The sequence below is a fragment of the Marmota flaviventris genome, chromosome 4, assembly GCF_047511675.1.
Source record: "Marmota flaviventris isolate mMarFla1 chromosome 4, mMarFla1.hap1, whole genome shotgun sequence".
Taxonomy (NCBI): Eukaryota; Metazoa; Chordata; class Mammalia; order Rodentia; family Sciuridae; genus Marmota; species Marmota flaviventris.
The window spans coordinates 43685005-43708872 of NC_092501.1; the positions used below are offsets into that span (position 1 = coordinate 43685005).

At 43.2% G+C, this 23868-nt stretch overlaps 2 protein-coding genes across 2 annotated transcripts; both read right to left on the reverse strand.

Annotated features, from left to right (window-relative positions):
• Nucleotides 1-331: 331 nt before the first annotated feature.
• Nucleotides 332-9845, reverse strand: Sftpd (surfactant protein D). The gene is made up of 7 exons (XM_027940022.2): nt 9650-9845; nt 4914-5030; nt 4558-4674; nt 4118-4234; nt 3573-3689; nt 2972-3055; nt 332-708 (listed from the first exon to the last, which is right to left on the reverse strand). Exons 1-7 carry the CDS (start codon nt 9843-9845, stop codon nt 332-334), a joined length of 1125 nt encoding a protein of 374 aa, XP_027795823.2.
• A 4780-nt stretch (nt 9846-14625) lies between these two features.
• Nucleotides 14626-14910, reverse strand: LOC114096423 (phosphatidylinositol N-acetylglucosaminyltransferase subunit Y-like). Its single transcript, XM_027939933.1, has one exon. It carries the CDS (start codon nt 14908-14910, stop codon nt 14626-14628), a length of 285 nt encoding a protein of 94 aa, XP_027795734.1.
• Between the last annotated feature and the right edge of the window lie 8958 nt (nt 14911-23868).

The window sequence follows — 23868 nt, forward strand, 5'->3', positions numbered from 1 at the left end:
AAGAGGGAGAGCTAATCATTCAGTGAGGAAGAGTGCTGAGAAGGAGATTTTGGACTTTGTAACAGTGACATCATTGTCATTGCAGGCTGACTTTTATCCCTTGCAACTGGGAGAGCAGGCTGTCCCTTTCTTCTGGATAGGCCTTCAGTGTGTGAAGTGATCTGCAATAACGCTACCTCTGGCTGTGTCCTGGAGAGAAGCCTTGGCTGTCACAGGTGGTTTACCTTTTTATTAGGGTATTGGCAACACATAAGTTTGGGCTGTAACTCACTTGCCAGGCTTCTGGGCCAAGCACTGCTACTCTTCCCTCCCCAACCCCTGCCACAGGGGCTCAGAACTCGCAGATCACAAGTTCCTGCTCTCCACAATGTTCGTCATTCCACTTGCCATTGGCGAAGATCTCTACACAGTTCTCTGCCCCGCCATTGTTGTTGGGCTCCCCTGGGGCCCAGTTGGAGTAGACCAGGGCCTCCCCAGTGGGGTAGATGAACTTGCCCTCCGTCTTGGTGTCTGTCATGCTCAAGAAAGCAGACTTGTTCTGAGCTGTGACCAGCTGTTGCAAAGCCTCATTCTCAGCTGCAGAGCGAGGGGAGGCCAGCTGTCCGCCGGCCTGGGTGCACACCTCCTGCGCACCCTCAAAAGTTTTTTCAAAGCCAGCTGTTTTGAAGATCTTGTCCCCAACACTTCGGCCATCCGGGAAGAGCTCAGCTGGGAGAAGAGGGGAATCAGGTTGAGATGGGATATTCCTGGCCAAAGTGCAGGGGCTCTGAGATCTCTGTGCTGCAGCCCAAGCCTTCCAGACCTTCCCAGGCAGGGCCTCAGGGCACCAGAGGGAATGTGAGACACTTGGTTCCGGAGAAGCCCCATCCCCATAATGCACACTGCAAACTGGTACTGTGGTCCCTAGTTCACAGATGACAGAGCTGGAGTTCAGAGCAATTAAGAGCCATGCAACCATCCTACTTAGGGATAAAACCTCACGAAGTCCGACACCAAAGCTCAGGCCTGCCCTTTCTGTTTCAGCTCTGCCCTTTCGGTAGTGTGCTGGCATTGATTTTTAATTACTATGGAGAGCTGGACAACTTGACCTGGGAAATGATTACTGTGTAACCTGAGTCCATTTCTGAGAGTACAGAAAACAATGCTGTGAGCCCACTGTCACCACTGTTGTTATGTTGGATTGTTTGAGTTGTGTGAGGGATAAGGGGACAGGAGAGGATAGGGTGGGACATCTGAGACCTAAATGTGCTGATCTCTGCCCTAGGTCAGTCCCATGTTGGCTTCTCAGTGGAAGATGCCCCAGCCTGTCAGGTGCTGGGGAAGGGGACAAGGGCATCTGAGAGGAGGACTTTTGTAAAATTAGTGCTGGAGAGAGGCTTGGAAAGAAATCATATCTGACCTTAAGACCCAACCTGGCAATGACTGTCTTGGGGACAAGACAAAGTCACTTTCCCTTTCAGAATTTGCATTTCTTCTCCTCTAAAGTGAGGGGTCACTTCACAAAAGTACCATCAGTGTAACATGTCAAGTATCTTTTTTTATATTCTCATCCTTGTGGCTTCTGGATCCATGTGTGGAAATCTGGCAAAGGACACTGGGCTCCAGAATGGGCTGCATCCTTGGAATTGTTGGGCTGGTCAGAATCCAGGCTGCATTCTGGATCACTGTTTTCCTCTGGGCATTTTTAACAAGGTCTTGGCAGGGAAGATTGTCCACAGACCCAAGATGGCACCCAGAGCAGCCCTGAACAAGCTCAGTGTAAGATCATGTGCCATTACTGGGTGTAAGTTCCATGGTTCCAGGGCAGTATGCATGTGCTACACGAATATGTTCATGAGTTCATCTAAAAGTATGTGGACATGTGTTAGGTCCAGCCAGTTGGTTGTGCATATGAGCTTGTGTATGTAGATGGATGTGGAATGAATGATGATATTTAAGTATACACATAGGTGGCAGGTGCATGTATACATGTTCTTCATGTTTGCATCAGCGTGCTTATGAGCAAATGAATACATGTATAAGTATGTTTACGGAGAGAAGGAAACGTACAAATGCTTAAAACTCTCACCTCAGCCTGGGTGCTTAGGAGCCAACCCCATGTCTTATCCAAACAAAACCCTTTATGTTCTACTTATTCAGAAAACTTCTTTTTCTGACTCAGTGAGATTTATCTAAAGAGTATGAACTCAAAATTGATGTCACAGAGGACAGAGGAGGAGGGGGCAGCTGGGAACTAAGGTAGAGATTTTAAAAGGCACAGAGCACTCAAGTGTGAGCTCTTGGGGGGCCATGACACCACAGGATTGCACATTTAAGGTAGAATCTACTCTAAACACATCAGGGATTGCAGGTAGAGCCTAGCATTAGCTGGAACCCCAAGGCAGCCTGCCCCTTGCTTGACCCAGGAGCATGAGTAAGGAAAGAGTCTCAATGACCAGTCATCAAAGTCAGTCCCTCACCTGCCTTGTACCTCCAGCCCCAACCCTCAGGACAGCAACTGCATTCTGTCCTGCCTTGAACTGTGCAGCAACATCTCTGAGCACTCCCATGCCTGGCTTCACAGGGGTAAGTAATGCAATGTGTTTGTCACAGGGACTAACTCAGTCAGACAGGAAGGAAGGTCGATTGAATTGCCCTGCACTTGAGACATCTGCCTTGGGGCATGGATGGCACTGAGGCTGAAGGGTGCTCTGGAGCGTGGTGGTTTCAAATATGCATCTGCCAGCCCACTGAACTGGTGATATAGACTACTAAATCCTCCTCCTTGTTCCTTGGATCTACTTCTAGGTTGTGGAACACATGGCTTCCCTCCCCAGCCCCAGCTTTATCCCCAGTCCCAAGCCCAGCCTTAGACATAGTCCCTCACTGGGTAAGGCTCAGTGTCAGCCCCACCTCAACCCTAAACCCATGCCCAGAACCAGTATGGGGCCCAACATTGGTATGAGGCTGAGGTTCAAATCCAGAAGCTCACCTTTCTTATACTGAGAGAAGACAGTCTGAAGGTGCTGTAGCTGTCCCTGTAAGTCCTTCACCTGCTGCCTCATGGCAGTGATGTCTGCAGGGGAGAAAAAGGGCCATGTGAAGACTTGTCCAGCACATCCTAGGAAGAGCTCAGAGCCCAGGCCTCATGGAAGGGTACGGAGTTGTAGCTACATATTGGGGATGGAGGTGACGGATGCCCAGCAGCCCACACCTGCTGACCCAATTGGACCCTGCTGTATGAGGCTTTCTTATGGGAATTTAATCATATATCCATTTTTTGAGGGTGGGGTGAGTGGGAATACATTCCTTATATAATTCCCATCCATTGGATTATTTAATGCTCAAAGCTATCTGGTGAATGGGAAAGACAGCTGTCATTTTCCCAGTGGTCTGGTGGAGAAACTGCTCAGGTCAACCTTCCCACACAGCTAAGACCTAATTCTGCCTGCCAGCCTTTCCCTAGTTGCACCCACCACCTGTAAACAATGGGGATGTCATCCCAGGGAAGAGGCCAACCTGAGCAGAAGGCGGCTACACTTTTTCCTCCCATGCCCTGGTGGGGGTTCCGGAGTCAGGAGCTGCTGCCTTACCTGATACCCCACTTTCACCCTTTTCTCCTCTGTCTCCAGGAGCACCTCTGTCCCCCTTCAGTCCAGGAGGGCCCCTGGCTCCTGGGGTTCCCTGTGGACCCACAGCTCCAGCAGGCCCTGGAATCCGAGAAGGGCTAGGTGAGCTATGGACTCTATTTACAGCATTTTCACCTTTTCAGTACATGACTTGCCCTCATTTCCCAGCTACACACTCTCCCAGCATACACGCTCTTCCTAGAACCCAGTCGTGTGCCCTCTCTGGGCACAACTATTCCCATCACACAACATTCAATCTTCTCTGTGTACAACTGCCCCTGTCACTAACAACTAACCTTCTGTGGATACAGAACCATCTCAAGGCTTAGCACTGCACTCTCCCTATATATGGTCAGTTCCCGGAGATGAAAAGTGCACCCTCCTTGGATACAGACTCTCAACAACACCCGCCCAGACTTCATGGGTGGTGGTGGTACAGGGGCTAGGCAGTGGTAGCTCCAAATGGACACCACATAATTGGATCCAGCCCAGATCTTTCCATCACTCACCTGCTGCCCCAGCATTTCCAGGAGCTCCATGCTCACCAGGGGCACCTTTCTCTCCTTTAGGGCCTGTGGGGCCTCTGGTTCCTGCAGAGCCCTGCGGGCCTGGGGCACCTACTTCTCCTGAGGAAGGAACAAACAGGGACAAATGCTTCTGAGAGTGTGTTCAGCATGTATCATCTCCTCAGTAGAAGAGCTTTTTACCCACAACTCCAGGGTCTGAGAGAGAACTGGGGAGACTGCACCTGTTACCTGGGCTCCTCTGTGGAGGGTAAGAGGAAATTACTGTTAATGTGGGAAAGGTGAGTAAAGATGTGTATGGTGAGGCCTTCATAGTATTCATGGTCTGGGCTCTTCCTGGCAAGTTATGCCTCAGGTCACATCATGGTCCGCCATCATCATTTCTCCCTTCTCCCTCCCAGACAGGCCATATCACATTCACCTACCTTTGGGCCCCACCTCTCCTTTTGGACCTGGTTTGCCTTGTGGTCCTATGTTCCCCTGCTTCCCTGAAGGACCTTCTTTTCCAGCTGGACCAGGCACACCTTGAAGTCCTGGGGGTCCTGGAGAAAAGGACCAATCCTGTCAGTGACACTAAATCCTCTTGACAGTAGGAGTGCATAAAGTGACAGTAATAGTAGAGGTCAAAGAGGAACCCCACAGTAGGCCCAGTCTGAAATAAGCCAATGCCACCTTCAGAACAACCTTCTTCCTGGTCTGGGATCTGTGCATGAATACTGGAATAGCCTATTGGCAAAATCACCTTTTTTAAGATGCCTGAATTCCATGTCTAGTTGCTTACCATTTGGCCCAGAGTCTCCTTTGGGTCCAGGTTCTCCAGCAGAGCCATTGTCCCCTTTTGGTCCAATTGGGCCAGCTGGCCCAGGGAGCCCCCTTTGCCCTATAGCTCCTGGCAAACCTATAGCAGCAAAAGAAATGGGTATAAAGTTAGCCCTAGGCCCAGGAGGGTTAAATCCCTGGCATTCCTTCAGGGTTTTGCGAAGCAGTGACATTTCATGGTCACACACAGTGGTCCTGTGGTGATCCAGGAAATGGACCTTAGCATTCCCATTATGAAGAAACAGACTTGTCAGAGGTAAATTCAAGCTAAGTGCTTCTTCTCCTGCCCTAAGGTCTCAGTATCAACAGAAGGCAATCTGTCAGCATTTGCCTATGATCACACTCACACTCACACACACACACACACACATATATATATATATGTGATATATATATATGTGTGTTATACATATGTATATGTATGTGTGTGTGTGTGTGTGTTGGGGGAATCAACATTTATATCAGAAATGATACTAAATAGAGGATAATTTGTTCAGTTATTTGTGCACTTACTCATTTATTTGTTCATATGGAACCCCCAAAACATAGAAAACAAAAGCAAACATTTGACCTGTGTGCTTACATAAACTAAAAATGGTCTGCACAGCAAAGGCAACAATGAATGGAGTGATGAGGCAAGCAGCAGAATGGGAGAGAATTTTTGCTAGCTATTTAAGTAATCAAAAAACATTTAAGTAACTCAAAATATTTAGAAACTCAAAAATATTTAAGTAACTCAAAAAACTTAACAACCCCAAATAAGTAATCCAATTAAAACTGGGCAAATGATCTAAATAGACACTGCTCAAAAGAAAAGATGGTCACCCAATATAGGGAACAAAATGCTTAATATCTTTAGCCATTGGGAAATGCAAGTCGAAAACTACAATGAGATACCATCTCACCCAAGTTAGATTCGGTATTATCAAAAAAGCAAAACCCAACAAAAACAAAAGTAATAAATACTGGCATAAATGTAGAGAAAAAAAGAACTCATCCACCATTTGTGGCGATGTAACTTAGTATGTCCCTTCTGGAGAAGAAGTTTCCTCAGAAAACTAAAAATAAATCTACCCTATGATCCAGCTCTCCCACTCCTGGGAGAAATGAAATGAAGCCAGCACACCAAAGGGATGATGCCTGCATCCTGGCCTATTGTGACACTCTTCACAATAGCTGAGATATTCAATCAACCTAGGTGTGCAACAGATAAATGGTTAAAGAGAATGTGTACACAGACACAATGCAATGTTATTCAGCTGTAATGAAGAATGGAATCCTGTCATTCACAACAAAATGGATGGAACTGGAGGACATGATGTTAAGTGAAATAAGCCAAACAGAAAACACAAGTCCTTCATATTCTCTTTCATATGCGGAAGTTAAAAACCATAAACCTGAACCTAGACTAGTGATTAATAGAGATTGAGAAATGTGGGGGTGGGATAGGGAGAGAGTAAATAAAGGGAAGCTGAATTTGATCTGCACATGCTGCATGCATGTGTGGAAATACCACACGGAACCCCAACAATATATACAATTAATGCATTTTAATAAAAATGAAAAAGAACTCAACCATGCACATCTACTTTATAATTCCCACTGGATCAAAAGCAAATATTAGTCTCAGGCCCTGATATAAAATTTATAATGAACTGTGAGACAGGACAACAGATGAGGAAGACAGTGCATGAGATGCCTCTCGTCTCATCCCGGTGTCCCTGCCCCAGCACCTACACACATCCTTGGAGCTATCTTTCTAGAGGAGAAAATGAGACTTGAAGAGTGGGAAGGGTTTAGAGAGCCTATCTTCTTAAATCAGTTTAGAGAGAAGAGATGTGACATTTCAGTCTTGGAATATATGCTCCTGTGGCAGGAAAATCCAGGCCCTCTGGGGTCAGGAGTGTGGTTGGGGTAAGGGTAACTGAATTTGCCAGATGAATGGAAGATTCTGTGCTGGGTTCTGTTTCAGCTTTTGATTACTATCCTTTCTAGGAATGAAATGGAAGCATAGAAGGTTACAAGACAGATCCATATCCCACTTCCACAGAGCACTGGGCTGAGGACACAGATGTCCCAAGCTCAGGCTCAGCTTCTCTCAAACTCCACCATACCCAGGCTGGCAACAGGCATATTGGGCTAAAGAAAGCAAGTCATCTCTAGAATGGAGTGTTAGAAGCCACCTGTTCTTGGTGTACAGAGGCCACAGAGCATTGAGGTGGAGGAGGGGCACCCTCCTCAACAATAGCACCCATGCCTCTAAAGCACTAACTTTGCATTAGGGTCCCCAAAGACCTAGCTCTGTGCCCTGGTGCCACATAAAGTGGAGCTTTGTGATCTAACAATTTGGTCAATCTTGGCAATACTAAAATTCCTCCTACCCTTCCATTTTATACTCATTTACTAATTCCAATAATATTTATTGAAGTTCACTGTCCTAAATGTTGGGAATATGGTAGTGAATAAAACAGATCCCACCTCCTCCTCCTCAAAAAATCTCTTTGAATCTACTGCATAGAAACAAACAATCAAAAATTAAAATGTACAACCTATGGCTTATGAGATTGTAATAAGTGCCACAGAAACAAAATAAAGGTGGTTGTTCAGGTATCTGTTTTAAGCAGAGTATTTATGACCTCCTTGCTGGGAATATAGATTTGGGTGTAAGGCCTTGAAGGAGCCATAGGGACATCCATGAGAAGAGTGAGAAGAGCAAACTACAGGAAACTGAGGAGAGAGGGGCCCAAGTGTGGTTAGAGATCAGCAAGAAGCCTGTGTGCTTGGAGCCAGGTGGGTGTGAGAGTAGAAGCCATTGAGACCAGAGAAGCAAGCAGGGATGAGAAGGTCATGTAGGGCCTGCAGGGTGCTGCAAGTGGGGGGTTACTCTGAGGAAGTTGAGTGTCCCTGGAGAGACTCTCCCTGAATCTTTTCAGGCAGGAGTGCAGGAGGTGCTGAGACACAGGAAATCATCCTCCACAGGCAAGGTCTGGTCGTTCTTGCTCTCTATAATGCATCTGAGGCCCCTGGGCTAATCACTCCAGGACGACAACTCTACCTTCTACTCTGCTCAAGCGTCTCGCAGGCACCAGTTGTCCTTTTCAGGAAGTTCTAGGGACCACATGCTTCAAAATCTGCCGAGCAGAATATCACAGTACAGACTTTGGCCCCACACAGACCTATGGAACAGCATCTGAGGGTGCTTTGGACTCCCCAGGACATTCACAGACCCATGTGGTCAAATAACTTGAGTGAGTAGAATGGAGGATTCAGAGTGAGCCTCCGTCTCCATCTACTGTGTGCTGTTCTCTAAGAACTGACCAAAGTCACATTTGGTTGTGCAGGGGGCAAGGCACCTGCAGAGGAAAGGGAGGTCTTGGTCATAGTCCATGTGGCAAGATCAAGGACTACTAGGAAATGTCCCACAGGAGCCAGAGAGAATTGAGACTCCCTGAGAGAGAGCTGTACAGTGAGTTGGTTCCTCCTCCAAATTCACCCCTGGACAGCCCTCTCCATGCCCCAGCCCACTCACACTGGGGAGCCACTTTCTGTCTCTAAAAGATAAGCTGGTACTCATTTGCCCCTCACCCTACAAAGCCTAGGGATGTTAGTCTTTCTGACTTAAGTGTCATTCTTTTCCTTTCTCCCTAACCAAAATGCAAACTCCAGAAATATACTCAAAGCTGTGGCCTAGGACCACATGATTCCTTGGTTGATGTTGCTATTTGTTGAATGTTTCCTTCTTGCCAATAAGATACAGAGCCTTCCCCAGGGCAGGGACAGTATTTCAGGGACCATTTCCTATTTCTTAGTACCTTTGGTAACCTCAAGAGAATTTACCCAATTAGTATAGCAGGAAAATGCATCTTCATCCTAAAGACTCAAAAAATAATGATAGTAAAAAGTTTGGCTCAATTATTTGTCACTGGGCAGCAAACAATATTCCCTTTTTCATATAAGCAAACTAAGACTCTGTGACACTAAGTGGCTTGTCCCAGGGAGTCCCAGACCTGGAGCTACTAGTCTAGTTCAGATGTGTCTGATGAGAAGCCCATGTCCTCTTAACCTCTAGAATGGTTTTATTTACCCTCTCTGAGTCAGTTGTCTTACCTGTCAGTAGAAACTAGCATGTTCCTTGTAAGGCTATGAAAAGGTTAAGTGAATACCCAAGCACAGGACTCCACAAAGAAATATGAGCTTCTGCTCTCCGCTTGTAATGTTTTAAGACAAATCCATTTGATTAGATCTGTATATGGGGCCATGAAACCTCATCTTTTGTCACCTTTCATATAGTAGAGTTTAAATAAACATTAAAAGTATTTAATACCCTGGGTAGGTATCATTTAACCAAAGTGAACTATTGCTACCTCCTGGAACAGGGTCCTAGAGCTCCCCTAAATATCAATAATTTACCCACTCTGTATTCATTTTATGGGTAAGGGAAATCCAGGAGTCCTAGGGGAAGAGTCAGGTCATTTGGGAGATGTGGGAAGCACTTGGGGGCGTGGGACAGAGGACATTTGCCAACTGGTAAAACATTGTTTTAGATAGAACAAACATTGGTGGAAACCCACCCCTATGGTGGAGGGTGGGAGAAGCCCATCTCCAAGTCTTCCATTGCAAATATCCAGACTTGAAGGTTTGTTATCATTCCAAGGCTCAGCCTTCCCCACCCAGATAAGCCACCGGTCCCAGCTCTACCTGGATCCCCCTTCTCGCCCCGGGGGCCCTCTCTCCCATCCCTTCCATCGCGACCAGGCAGGCCATTCTCCGTGGGGCTGCACATGACCAAGGTACAGGTGCTGGCCATTGATCTCTGCAGGTAGTTCATTTCTACTCCCAGGTAACCCAGGGGCTGAGCAAGCAGGACCAGCATGGAAAGAAGGAGGAGCATCATGGCCTGGGGAAAGGAACAGAAAGAGAAAGGATATGCTGTCAGTTCCAGGACATGGGATAAGGCTGGGCCCAGGTCCTGGAGGTCAAGAGAAGTCCCTGTCCCCAGCTCCCTGCTGTGGGCTTAGAGAAGCAAGACTCCAAAAGCAGTTCAGGGAAGTAGACTTTTAGTCTGACTTTGGAAGGCCTGAGTTACCCCACTGGAACTGTGTCATAGGTTGACAGTAGTTTCCATCTATCCTCAGGTGCCCCATGAGAACAGTGGCTGTGGTTTGGTGTTCCTCACTAAGGCCACATGTACATCTGGAAGGATTCTTTTGAGTACCTCTGAGTAGGACACTTCCCCTCCCGGGATCAGGCAGTCGGATCAACTCAAATAAGACAAATCTGCTTCCTCTCACTTGCTGTCTTGGTGGATCAGCACTGGCTGCCTACCACACTAGTCTGAAAATAAGTCTAAATCCTGAAGGCTTTGTCATGTCTGTCCTGAGCTTGGGCAGGGAGTGGGCTGTATGTTAATTGAGTGATTTTTCATTCCTGGACCAGGCACTGACTCCATGAAGAAAGTACCAGAGGAAACTCAGGTAAAAGATTTCAAAGATATTAAATTAGTGGCTGGAGTGACCCAAAGACATCTAGAAGTCTGCCCTGGAAGTGTGCTTGGAGGAAGAGGACATCCCAAATGGGCTCAGTCAGGTGAAAGGCTAGTTTTAGGGAATAGCAAGAGAAACTATCCAATAGAGAATCCATCTGAGAGGGGCTTTGGAACTGAAATCGGGGGCAGGATGGGTGTGCAGGACCTTGGTTACTCCCTACATTGGGCATCTGTGCTAATTTTCCATCACTATGACAAGCATCTCAGATAAACCACTTAAAAGAAAGAATGGTTTATTTTTCCTCATGGTTAAGAGATTTCATTCCATGGTCATCTGGCCCTATTGCCCTGGGTCTGGGGTGACACAATAATACATAATGATGGGATCAAATGGCAGAGAAGCCCTGTCCATTTCATTCGAGCCAGGAAGATGAGAGTGGAGGGGGCCAGGGTCACAAAATCCCCTTCAAGGGCATGATCCCAAAGACCTAATTTCCTTCCACTAGGCGCCACCTCCCAAAGGAGCTGCCACCTCCTGATAGCACAGCAGGCTGGGGACCACGCTTCAACTCAAGGGCCTTTGGGGGACATTTAAGATCCAAACTAAATCAGCATCTTTCCTCTCAAAGAAAGAAACTGCTATGAGAATGGAAAGAACCAGTGGGAGTCACAGAAGCTGGGAACAAAGCCAGAGTACACTGTGCAAAGATGATGGGCTCTCTAGGAGGACTGGAGTGGAGGCAGGACAGGGGCTTCCTGGCCAGAGAGATGCCTCTTTCAACAACTGCTAGTGATTCTGGGCTGTGACTCTTATTTTCCATTGACCCCTTTCACTTTTGAAATCATGACTTCCTCAAGTACCCTGGAATTCTCTAGAAACACCTGGGTGAGCCTGCAGGCCAGTACTTCTTTGTCCCTGTTCTGCCAAAGTTCAGTCCTGAGCACAGGGTATTGTCCCCTGGCCCTCAATCCAGGGCCCTATGGCTGATTCTGGGAGATTATAAAAGACAACAGGCAGTCTGCCCACAAAGCTCAAGTTACTCCAGAAGGCACCACCAGCATTAAGGAGTCTTGCAGAGGGCAGACACACAGATTTTCAGACAAGAGATTCAGGAGGCAATGTAGACTGGCAGCAGATGGAACGGGCAGAACCACAGTCCCTAGAACCCCTGCAGTGCTCAGTTTATGCCATGCTTTCAGCGTAAGAGTTTATTGAAAAAGTGACTCTTCAGAACATTGGTTGGAAAATCAGAGACTGAATCCAGTTAGTGTATTCTTTAAAGACTTGAGGTTGTGAGAGAAGCAGGTTTGGCCAAAATCCATAGGGAAATGGTACCAAGTTGGGTTTAAAACCCAGGCCTGAGAATGCCTAGTCTGTTTCTCCTCCACTGTTTTTCTTTTTGAACAAATCAGGGACAGAGAAGGAACCCAGACCAAAGCTAGAATTGGATTTCCCTCCTGAAGCTTCTGTACCTGGCACCTGAGGTCTCAGGGGGTATCATTTTTCACTCATCTTCTCTACCACAGCTCAGAAAGCAAATCTCCCACTGAGTCCAGCAAGCTGAATGAGGGGCAAAGAGAACCTTCTTACCCCATTGTGCCCTCATCCCCAAGCTCACAACTCCTAGACCAGAACCAAGAATTGGAAACCAGAATCACCCTTCCTCAACACCAGTAAACTGCTCAGATAGGCAGGGGGGATATTCACAGGATATGGGGGAAATAAAATGAGAGGCAGGGGCAGAGACACTCACAGATTTCTTCCTCTAAGGTCCCAGGAGCTCCAGGCAAATGAGCTTGGTTTGGCAGGCACTCACTCTTTATGCCTTCTCTGTCACCTGAGCAGCACAGCCCTGGTCTTCTGAGAACACCCTTTGAGAATTGGAAGAGTTTTCTTCCTTGTTGACTCACTCACTCTCACCCCTGCCTGCATTCTGGAGACCTGCTGTGGATAGTCATAGCACTGTGCACGTCTATCTCCTTAAAGCTTACAAAGCATTCTCAGTCTGTGATCCCATCCATACCTTCCCTGCAGCTCTGGGAGTTAAGTAGCATCACCGGTGTCTATATTTTATAGATGTCCAGGAATTTGAGGTCCAGAAATGTATGTGTTGCACAATGACCTACAACGATTGCAAAAGCAACTTGCATCTATCTCAAGAGCCAGGACCTACTTCTCTTTTCTCTTCATCTCAACAGCACTGCCCAGACATTGGGAAAGAGCTGCTTAGCATATCCAGGCAGGGTTAGGGCAGGTTCAGGGGCTGCAGAGGTAGAACCCTGTGGAGGAGTGACAGAGGTACCTCTGGAAGTGGTCATTATTTTCCATCCTAGTAGAACTCAGCCCTTCACTTACCTTTTGTAGTATGGGCTGCCTTCAGCAGGCCTGTGCTCTGCCCCTGTTCAAACACATTCTGCTTTCTTAACTGCTGTTTACCTTGTGCATGGCTCTAGGGATTGTTTAGACCCTTGAGCTCTTAACATGCTGTTGCAACCACTCTCAGGGCAGCTCTTAACTTCCAATGCCTGTTGGGCAGTTGTCCGTCCTACTGCCATTGGTATCATCCTTCCTTCCTTCTAGATTCCTGGGACTTGATTTCTTGCATCAACTCTGCCTGACTCCATTACCAGCAGACCCATGTCTCCAATCCGCTTCTTTGGCCACCCTAATGGTAGCACTGATTGTTCTTGCTTTTGATTTTCAGGACATCTTCTTGCATATTATGAAATCTAAAATGCCAACTAACCCTATTTGGTAGAGAAAGGTCTGTTTCTCCCACTGTAATTTTTTTGGAGCAATATTCCATAGCAAATCACTCATGCTCTGACAATAAAGCTGTTTTAGTAGTAACACACAGTTTTCTCCATTCTAGAATATTCACATGCCTCCTAGAAATCTGGGTCAGCGTGAAACTATTGCTTTCTTCTACCCACAAAGAATACTTGTCAAGTCCTATCCTGGTGTCTGGCCAAATCTTTCTTATTAGTGGTGGCTTTTATTTCAGGAACCTCGTACTTTGTGTCTCTTTGCAAGCACATTCTATTCTCTCACCTGTCACCTCTTAGCTTGCCCAGTAGTTTTCCCCCAATGCTCTTGGATCCCATTATAGAACAGAAAATGCTGTGTTCTAATTCTAGTTTCACACTCCAGAGGAGTCTAGTTTTATTTCTGATCCAACCCAGAGATAACTTTTGTTTTCCTGAGTTACACCTATATTGATGAGAAAAATCAGATTTTGGATGGTGACCATAGTGTCCATCATCCAGAGGATCTTTGAACCACTCTCTCTTTGCAAGACAGGGTCCAGGGTGGCTACATGGTTTCTTTGATAGCCAGCCACTCACACTATACTATAGCCTTGTCAATATTTGCAGCCCCTGGTGGGTTTGATTAGCTGCACTTTTGTCAGAGCTAAGTGGCAACCTGTGATTGCCCCTAAATACTCTGAGCTCATTAGGACACAATCAGCTATATGCAAGTTTTCTCATCCCTAGACTTACCTTTCACAGGTACCCACTTTCCTGGGAAAATGACTCTATTTCAGATTTTAGGTGACTCTGTAAGTATAGCTTACATTTTTAAATTTAAAACATTTTCAGTTTCCCTCCTTTTCTACCATACTTTTGTTACCTAAATCAAAACAAACAAAAAACCAGACCAAAACCCCTCTTTTTTTAATGGGAATCTGTCGACTTCTTATTTTATTATTAATGCCAAAGATGTTAAGATAATTTTATGAACTCAAAATTTTTTAAGTAATGAAATTTCCATTTTATTATGCAGTTTTATATCATAATAGTTCAAATGTGGTTCTCTACAACTACTGTTCCAAAGCTCCTTTGGGATTGAGTTGTCCCTAATGGAGCTTTCACCACTGACCTTTGAGTTTAACAAACAAAATTCCAAATGACTAAATTTTTATATAAATGAGCTAAGAAACAGTCTTCAGATAATTAGGGGTGTTAATCTCCATCAAGACATGTTGCTGAAATGTTTATTCTGGTACCACAGTTATAAGTCAGAATCTCCAAAAAACAAAAGGCTAACAAAAGTAAATTGTAAATCAGAGAAGCTTTCGCAGATTAAACCTCCCAGTCAAGCCCAAGAGAAGCAAGGCAAAACAACTTTCCTGCAAACTAAATGGGTCTCCAAATATTTGCATCTAGTTGAGCTTTCAGAGATAGATACCTAAGACCTATCATTAATATATTTACTATCCCCGCTGTGGTTGCATTGATTACACTTAAAGAGTTTAACACCCATCCAAGTCCAAAGGTGGAAGAACACATATACTGGTATGGTCATCACAAGGGCAGACTGACTGTAAAAGTAAAGGCTAGCCATACTAGCATAACCCTGTGGGAAGTTTTCTCTGACAGAGGTGGAGTAAAACAATCCTGCCCAGGGGATTAGCAGAATCTCAGTCAATTTAGGCAGAGGCAGAAACACTCTTCTTCCCCACTTACTACCCATCACCCTGTTTTAAAAGATACATAGTGTTAAGAAAATTTATTTATTTATTTATTTATAATTATGAGCTACTGACGCTCCATTTCTTCTTGCTTCTTATTTTGATGTGTTGTCCTAGCTGCCTGATGATGGGACAGGCTAGGCTATTCCCAGCTCAATTTGTTGAGGCTTCATATCCAGCTTCTTGGAGAGCCTGCACATCAGGAACTCCAGCAATGCTGGGTCGAACGAGCAGGACGGCTCTTTTGCCCTCTCGGCCGGTCTGCTGGGGACAACCATCCCATCTCTCACAGGCATCTATGAGTGACCATAGACAGACAGCTGGCTTGTCCCTCCCAGCAAGGAGGCGAGCCTGCAGTGTGCTGGGTTCAGCCAGATCTGTCGCTGGTAAAAGCACTTTCCGCGCCTAGCCGCGCTCCCTTCTCCGCGCCCCTCCCCTCACGCACCTATTTATTTATTTTTTAAAGTCATTGTATAGAGTTTTTCTAAAAAACGGTGTTTTTTTTTTTTTAATTCCTGTGGGAGTACTTTCCAACAATATTGCTATTTTTGTGGGTCTCTAGGTCATCTCCTTTGAAGGCAAACAGCTCAAGGGACCCAAAGTCCAATGGGATGTACAAAAAAAAAAAAAAAAAAAGGCATCTTTTAAATTTAGGATCCTGTAGTATTTACTATCCCTGGGAAGGTTAGCTAATAAAGCATAGGGATTAGGAACAGCTCATGAATACCATATACAACTTTTCTCCAGGACCCCCAGGAGAAAAGGACCAATCCTGTCAGTGACACTAAATCCTCTTGACAGTAGGAGTACATAAAGTGACAGTAATAGTAGAGGACAAAGAGGAACCCCACAGTAGGCCCAGTCTGAAATAAGCCAATGCCACCTTCAGAACAACTTTGTTTATTGTTGATAAATTCAATAAAAATCTATGTATTTCTATCTTTGTTTAGGTTATTGGTTTTGGTTGATTTTTTAGTTTTTTTCTCCCCCCACCTTTTTTTGCCTGGGTTAGTGTTGTTTATTTATTTGTTTTGGTGCCAGGGCGTTTAACCAATGAGCCACATCTCCAGCCCTTTTGAACTTGCGATGCTCCAGCCTCTCAGCCTCTGGAGCCTCCCTGGCTCTCCCTGGTTTCTTAATTGGTAGGACAGGAGTATTATAGGGAGACCTGCAGGGTCTTAGTAAACTGCTTAAAAAGCTAGTCAAGCACAGGTTTGATCTCAGCTGGGGCCTTAGGGTTATACTCTAGGACATCTGTTAATTTATTTTAAGGTAGCTTTTACAGGTTTAGCACTAATAAGTCATCCCATTTGTCCTCGTGACCAGAACTTGAGCATGACTTGAGTCAGGATATTCTCAGAGACAGTCTTGGGGGACTGTTGGTGTTTTATGGGGGAGCACCATGAGCTTCTCTCCATGACCAGGAACTTGTGTTTGCCTTTTATCCCACTGAAGAATAATAAAAAGATGCCCCTAGTTTGCTTAACAGACTTCTCCTAAGAGGGGAATAGGGCACACAGGAACTCATAGAAATGAGTGCTTTAAAACCTTTGAACCACTTCACAGGTCAACAACAGTTTTTTAAGAGATAAACAAAATTGAAAATCCTTAGTTAGATTAAGAAAAAAGACAAACTCTCAAATAATTAAAGTTATAAATGAAGGAGGATACATTATAACTGATGCCATGGAGATGAGAAAGATTAAAGAGATTACTATGAGCAATTATATGCCAACAAAATGGATATCTCTGAAGTTAATATGCTCCAAGAAAAACAGCATGCAAAGACTTGACATGTGAAGAAATGAAACTCTCAATGGGCCCTTAACTTCTAAGGCTGGGGATATAACTCAGTGAGAGGGTATTTGCCTAACTTGCAAAGGTATTGGGTTTGATCCTCAACACACACATACACACAAAAATGAAAATAAAAATGCAATGTTAATTCAATGTGTGGAAAATCAATGCAATCTACTACATTCATGGAAGGAAGGACACAAACCACAGGATTATTTCAGCTGATGCAGGGGAAAAAAGCACTTGATAAAATTCAATTCTAATTCATAATAAAAACTATTAAAAAACCAGGAATAGAAGGAAACAGTATCAGCATAATGAAGACTATATAAGACTATATAAGAAAACCCCACAGCTGACACCAAACTCAACAGTGAAAGACTGGAGGCCTCTCCTCTCAGATCGCGAAGGAAGCAAAGATGCCCAGTCTCGCCACTTCTATTCAACATGTACTAGAAGTTCTATGAGCAAAGAGACAAGAGAAAGAAACAACAGGCATCCAAATAGGGAAAGAAGAAGGAAAATTCTCTGTTCATAGATGACATGGTTTCATAACTAGAAAAAGCTAAATATGCCACACAAAACTTTCAGAACTAATTAAAAAATTCATCAAAATTATAGGATAATAATCTGTTGTGTTTTCTATGTACAATGAATAGTCCAAAAATGAAGAAATAAATCTCATCACAAAGGCATTAAAAAGAATAAAATACTTAACAAGTTTTAAAAGGAGGCAACAGACCCAATTATTCAAAACTTCAGAAATTTTGTTGAAAATAATTGAATGAGACACAAATAAGCAAAATTATCTTGTGTTCAAGGACTGAAAGACGTCGTGTAGATAATATTTCCATATAACCTACAGTGGTATGCACATTCAGTGCCATCCTTACTAAAATCTCTTGACATTTTTGTATAAATTGGAAAACATAACTTAAAATTTATATGGAATCTCAAGATATTCTGAATTGTAAAAGTAATCTTGAAAAAGAAGGACTAATTTAGAGATCTCACAAATTCTAACTCCAACACTTACAATTCTACAGTAACTAAAACTATGGTACTGGCATAAAGAGCAACAGATCAACGAAACAGAACAGTGAGACAGAATGAAACCAATGGAAAAATGGTCTTCAAAAAGGATGTCAAACATCACAATAGGAAAAGGACATTACTTTTAATATACAGTATAGGAAAAATTGATGTTCATATTTAAATAATGAAGTTAGATCTCTACCCCATACTATATGTAAAATTTAACTTGAAATAGAGGAAAGATTTAAATTTTAAGTCCTGACACTATAAAAATCCTATAAGAAATGAGAACTTCATGACACTGGATTTGGTCATGAACTTTTGGATTAACAATAAAAGAACAATCAACACAAGCAAAACAAGACAAACATGACCACATCAAACATGAAAATGTATGACTAGAGATGCAGCCCATCAGTAAGAATGCTAGCATGTGTAAGAGCCTGGGTTCAAACCCCAGGAAATACACACACACACACACACACACACAAATTACTGATTTTGTTCCTTTGGTTGAACCATGATTTATTTTGCTCCCTCTTCTGGACAAAAATATTTGGGTTAGACACAGGAGAGTTATACAACCCTAGGTGGAAGTGTGACTTTGCTATTGTCTTTAACTGAAGAGCTTCTATTTACTTGTTTGAAGTATGGCTTCAAAAGCTATGTACGGGTGCCAAGTTGACATGGCTGTCACATCTTTGGTTTAAAGCAATGTTTGGATTAAAACTCTACTGAGAAAAAGTTTCAGTTGTCTATACTGCTACAAGGAAAACATAGTGTGTGCTTTTCGTATAACTGATAAGATAATTAGACAATGTATTGGGGAATGACTAACATCATCTGCAGCTAAACACAATTAGCTACATTAACTAGACCAGAGTGTGCTACATGTGTCTGTGTGTGGTCTATGTGTGTTAGTACCAGAAAGGAAAAAAAAAATCAGGATTGAACTAAGAGAAACCATAGTTTTGAATGAAGAAACAATACTCTCTGGACCCACAGAATCCTACCCAGATGACAAAATGCCAAAACACCCATGGCTTCTAATGCCCCTACAAATGAGACTATGAATGGTAAGGGAAAACCAAGAATCTAGATTGGATGCCTCACTCATGGAGTAGAAATTAACCAAATCAGGGGAAAGCACATCTGAAGGTAAAGGATGCTGAAAATAGCTCCCCAACAATATCTTGGTATTATATTACTGCTGTATCCTACCCTTTTATTTTTATTTTTTTATTATTTTTAATTTATATATGGTAGCAGAATGCATTACAATTCATATTACACATATAGAGCATAATTTTTCATATCTCTGGTTGTATATAAAATTGATGTATTCAAATCAATTCATGTCTTTATACATGTACATTGGATATTAATGCCCATCACATTCCATGCCCATTTCTACTCCCATGCCCTCTCCCTTCCACTCCCACCCCTCTGCCCTATCTAGAGTTTGTTTATTCCTCCCATGCTCCCCCTCCCTACTCGAGTATGAATCAGCCTCCTTATATCAGAGAAAACATTCAGCATTTGTTTTTTTGGGATTGGCTAACTTTACTTAGCATTATCTTCTCTAACTCCATCCATTTACCTGAAAATGCCATGATTTTGTTCTCTTTTATTGCTGAGTAAAATATTCCATTGTGTATATATGCCACATTTTTTTATCCACTCATCTACTGAAGGGTGTCTAGGTTGTTTCCATAGTTTAGCTATTGTGAATTGTGCTGTTATAAACATTGATGTGGCTGTGTCCCTGTAGTATGCTGTTTTTAAGTTCTTTTGTATAGACCGAGGAGAGGAATAGCTGGGTCAAATGGTGGTTCCATTCCCAATCTTCCAAGAAATCTTCATACTCTTTTGTACTATAAAATATCATTTTTATTTTAATGGCCCAGTTTCTGTTTCTACTATATAATGCTAGAGTGTTTTGCTGATCATTTTGTTCCTGGATATCTAGTAGAAAAAGAGGTTTATGTGAATTTGCAAGAAACTTGAAAGTGTTATAGAAATTTGAGCCCAAACTATTTTGGACAGTCTTTCCTACTCTTCCAGACAAAGCAGCAGAAGATTATTCTTTGTACTTAAGGGACTGCCACAGTTTGGATCTTCAGAGTCCCCCAAAGGCCCAGGTGTTCAAGGATTGGTCCCCAGTGTGGAGCTACTGGGAAATGATGGAACTTTCAGAGGTGGGGTCTAGAGGAGAGTCTTTGGGTCATTGAGGGTGTGCTCTCAAAGGTGAGTGGTTTTGTTCCACACCTGATCTCACCAAGAAGTGCTGCCTCTTCACAGGCCCAAAAGCAACGGGACCGAGTGGTCACAGAGTGAAACCTCCAAAACTGTGAGCCAAAGTCACCCTTTCTCTTTATAATTTGATTATTTCTGGTATTTGTCAGAGTAACAGGAAGCTGACAGACACAGGGATAAAAACTAATAATCCTGATTGAATAAAATGGACCAGGATCTCTTTGATGAGAGCCAAATGTTTCTTGCCTATCTTCATAGGACCAGCCTAGTCAGGCTATGTCTTTCAAGAATAGTAGACTTTACAGCTTAGAATTCAAGCTTTGCCCTATGACTTTAATCAGCCAATGAAAAATGAGTAGATAGTATTATGTATTATAATGAGAAAAAATTTTTCCTGTATTTGGGACTTTTGTTTTCTAGTAACAATTTACTAGTAACAATTGTGTTGAATTTGTGAACTCTAGTGTAATGTTTGGAGTTCGTTTATTACCAGGGCACTATTTAGACAAAAATAATGGATCTACAAATTTCTGCTGTATTTTAAAGCTCTATTATACATTTGAGTCTTTGAAAGTATTTCTCAAATTTTCAGAAATACATTCATTATAATTGTATCTTAAAATCCTTTTCTCAACTGAAGTAAAATCTCTGTGAAACTTACAAGATAAACCATTTACTATCTGAAATGTTCCAAGACACTTGTCATTCTCTCAGGCTCAAAAATAAAGAGATAGGAGCCAAGATCTTCACCACATCAAGGATCATGGGAAAACATTTGCTTTCTGCACATGATGTACAGAATCTGATGTAGAAATTATTAAATAAAATGTGGGGGAAGCCATTGATTTGGCCTAGGCTCCTGCATAGATTCAACAGACCAAATCAGCATGGAGTTCCATCTCAGTAGCTGACTGCTATGAATCTCAAATGGCCCTAAAGGCCATGTACTGTAGGCCTTTTGCTGGCCTCTGGTACTACTGGGAGGTGGTAGAACCTTTAGAAGGTAGGACCTCACTTGAGCATGTTAGGTCTTTGGGCACATGTCTTTGAAGGGGATGTTTGGATCCTGACCTTTTCCCTCTGGCATCTTTTTCCTTCCTAGCCACCATGATGTGAGATTTGTTCCACCATATGCTCCCCACCATGATGTTCAGCCTTACCACAGGCCCAAAGTGATGAGGCCAAGTGATCATGGACTATAACCTCTGAAACCACTTCGAAGTTGTTTAACTCAGGTATTTTGTCACAGTCATGTAAAGCTAACACTGAGTTTCAATTAATGCGGGAAACTTTTAAACCACTTAAGCTGTAACCAATTAAATTGGCCCTATACTTCACTTCCATTTTCTATAAATGCTAATTATGTTATTTGCCACAGATCTTAGAACCTGTTCTGATTCTAAGGGCTACCTGATTTACAAATCTTTTTTTTTTTTGTGTGTGTGTGTGTGTGTATGTTTCTTAAATAAACTCAGATTGAGTTAAACTTGTCTAAGATTTTTTTTTAAAAGGACCAAAGCATCAGCTGTTCCTCATAAAAGAGCATGGCCCAAATTAAAGGAAGATGTCTACCCAGCTATTCAGATATTGTTTTAGGAAAAGGGGAATGTCACTATTTTATACCAAATCACTTGTTGCAATTTTTCTTGATGAGGAAGGGGAAGGCAGGAACTCACAATCCACAAGTCAACATAATGCTCCCACACACACACACCAAGAGAGGAGTGTCAGCCCCTGCTCAAGGAGGTTTCACTAAACCCAAGTTAGAGCCATTGTGCAGCACCTGGGTCTTTTCTGCACACAGATCTTTGAGAACCTATCTCTTTCAAGACAAAACTTTGACAGCAGATTGCACAATCAGTCTCAAGGAGTGAACCACAATTCCATGGTGCTCAGTCACAATCATGTCCACCATGGCACACTGCGAAGGCCAGGCCATTTTGCTTTCTTATTCCCAGCTTACCCTTTGCAATTTGTACAGGGTCACACATTCTCCACGTCATTTTTCTATTAAGTATCTTCTATTGAGAGCAGATGTGTTCTTTTACAGTTGAGTCCATTTTACATGAAAAAAATATTTCAAGGATGTCAAGTATGGTCCTGAGGGTCAGCCCTGTCCACCATTCAAGTGTTCATTGACAGATGAATGGATGAAGAAGATAGATGATAGATGGATAGATAGATCTATCTCACATGTATCTAAGGAGATGAATAAACCTTTGTAAAGACTCCATTTGTTTGTTTCTCTGTCCTCTCTTTCCATATATCTGTCTAGGCTTTATAAAACTCAGTTTGACTTTTTAACAATTGCATAATGGACATGCAAATGGGCAGATTCTCTCATGTGACACTTTGTTATGGAATAGCTCAGAAATGTAAAGCTGGCTTTTTCTAAGACTCTTGTGATGACTTACCACCATGAAGTGAAGGAAGATCTAAAATCTGTATGAAGCCTGGCATGGTGGCTCACACCTGTAATCCCAGCAGGTTGGAAGGTTGAGGCAGGAGAATGACAAGTCGGAAGCCAGCCTCATCAATTTATCAAGGCTCTCAGCAACATAGCTAGTCCCTGACATAAACGAATGAATGATGGGAATGTTGCTCAGTGGTTAAGCAACCCTGGATTCAAACTCCAGTACCAAAAATAAAATCTACATAGAGCAACTATAAATTGATGGGAATACCTGTGATATTCATATGGGAATTTGTTTTGAACACATCTTATCTGAACCAAATGATGACACACTTTTTTGAAAGACTGAATCCTTTATTCACCTGAAAATTCTGCATACACTCACTTGGGTTCCTCTTGAACATGAGAGGTCTTAAGCTGGTTCCTGCCACTTGGGACACACAGAGAGCTTTAAGTCCCCTTGTATCACATCTGCCTCATCCTGGCACTTTTGGGTCCCTGAGGAACTTGGTCCCCTGCTAGAGCTGGATGGAGCCCCTCAGAGACACCAGGCAGGGTACATCATTTGTTTGTGACTAGACACAAATTCCTCCAGTGTGAAGTTCCAATTGTCCTCCTGGGGATTAGTTCCACCTCTCCTGCCAGAAACCAAGATCTGCCTTGCTCTTCAGTGCAGGAAATGCTACTTGAGAGCTGGCAAGGGAAGGCCAATTGCACCTCGATGAGCTAAAGCCCCACTTGGGCTCTGAAAACTGTCTGGTGCCAGCTTCTTCCTGCTAAGACTTCATCCTTGATTTCCTAGGTGGTCACCAGAAAGTTCCTGGCATCTAAAGAGACCAGGAAAGGACTTGACAATTAAGAATTGAGGCCTGGTCCTAGGCACTATGTTTGAACCAAATGATGACACACTTTTTGAAAGACTGAATCCTTTATTCACCTGAAAATTCTGCATACACCCACCTGAGTTCCTCATTAGAGGTCTTAGGCTGGTTCCTGCCACTTGGGGCACACATAGAGCTTTAAGGAGAGATCATGGGGAGACTCAGATAATCCCTAGTCACTTCATGATGTAGGCACTATGTCTATAGCTCTAGGAATAAAAGTTATGAGGGTATTGGGAACAATTTTATGATAGTAAATTTGACATCTTTCACAAATATACTCTTGGAAAAATTCAAGTTCCTGAAAATGGCTCAAGGAGAACCAGTTGGAATCATTTAAAAATATGGAATAAGTAGTAAAAATCTTCCTGTAAAGAAAAGGTCAGATTCAGACAGTCATTGGAAAAATCCAAACATTTAATAAAGGTATACATGTAAATTTGCACAAGATTTTGGAGAATACTAAGAGTGGCAATATACCTGATTCATACTAAGGCTAACTTATTATTACCCAACCCCTTGAAGATAGTGCTGGCAAAAACCTGAGTACGAGGTAATTACTAAAAATAGATGCAAAA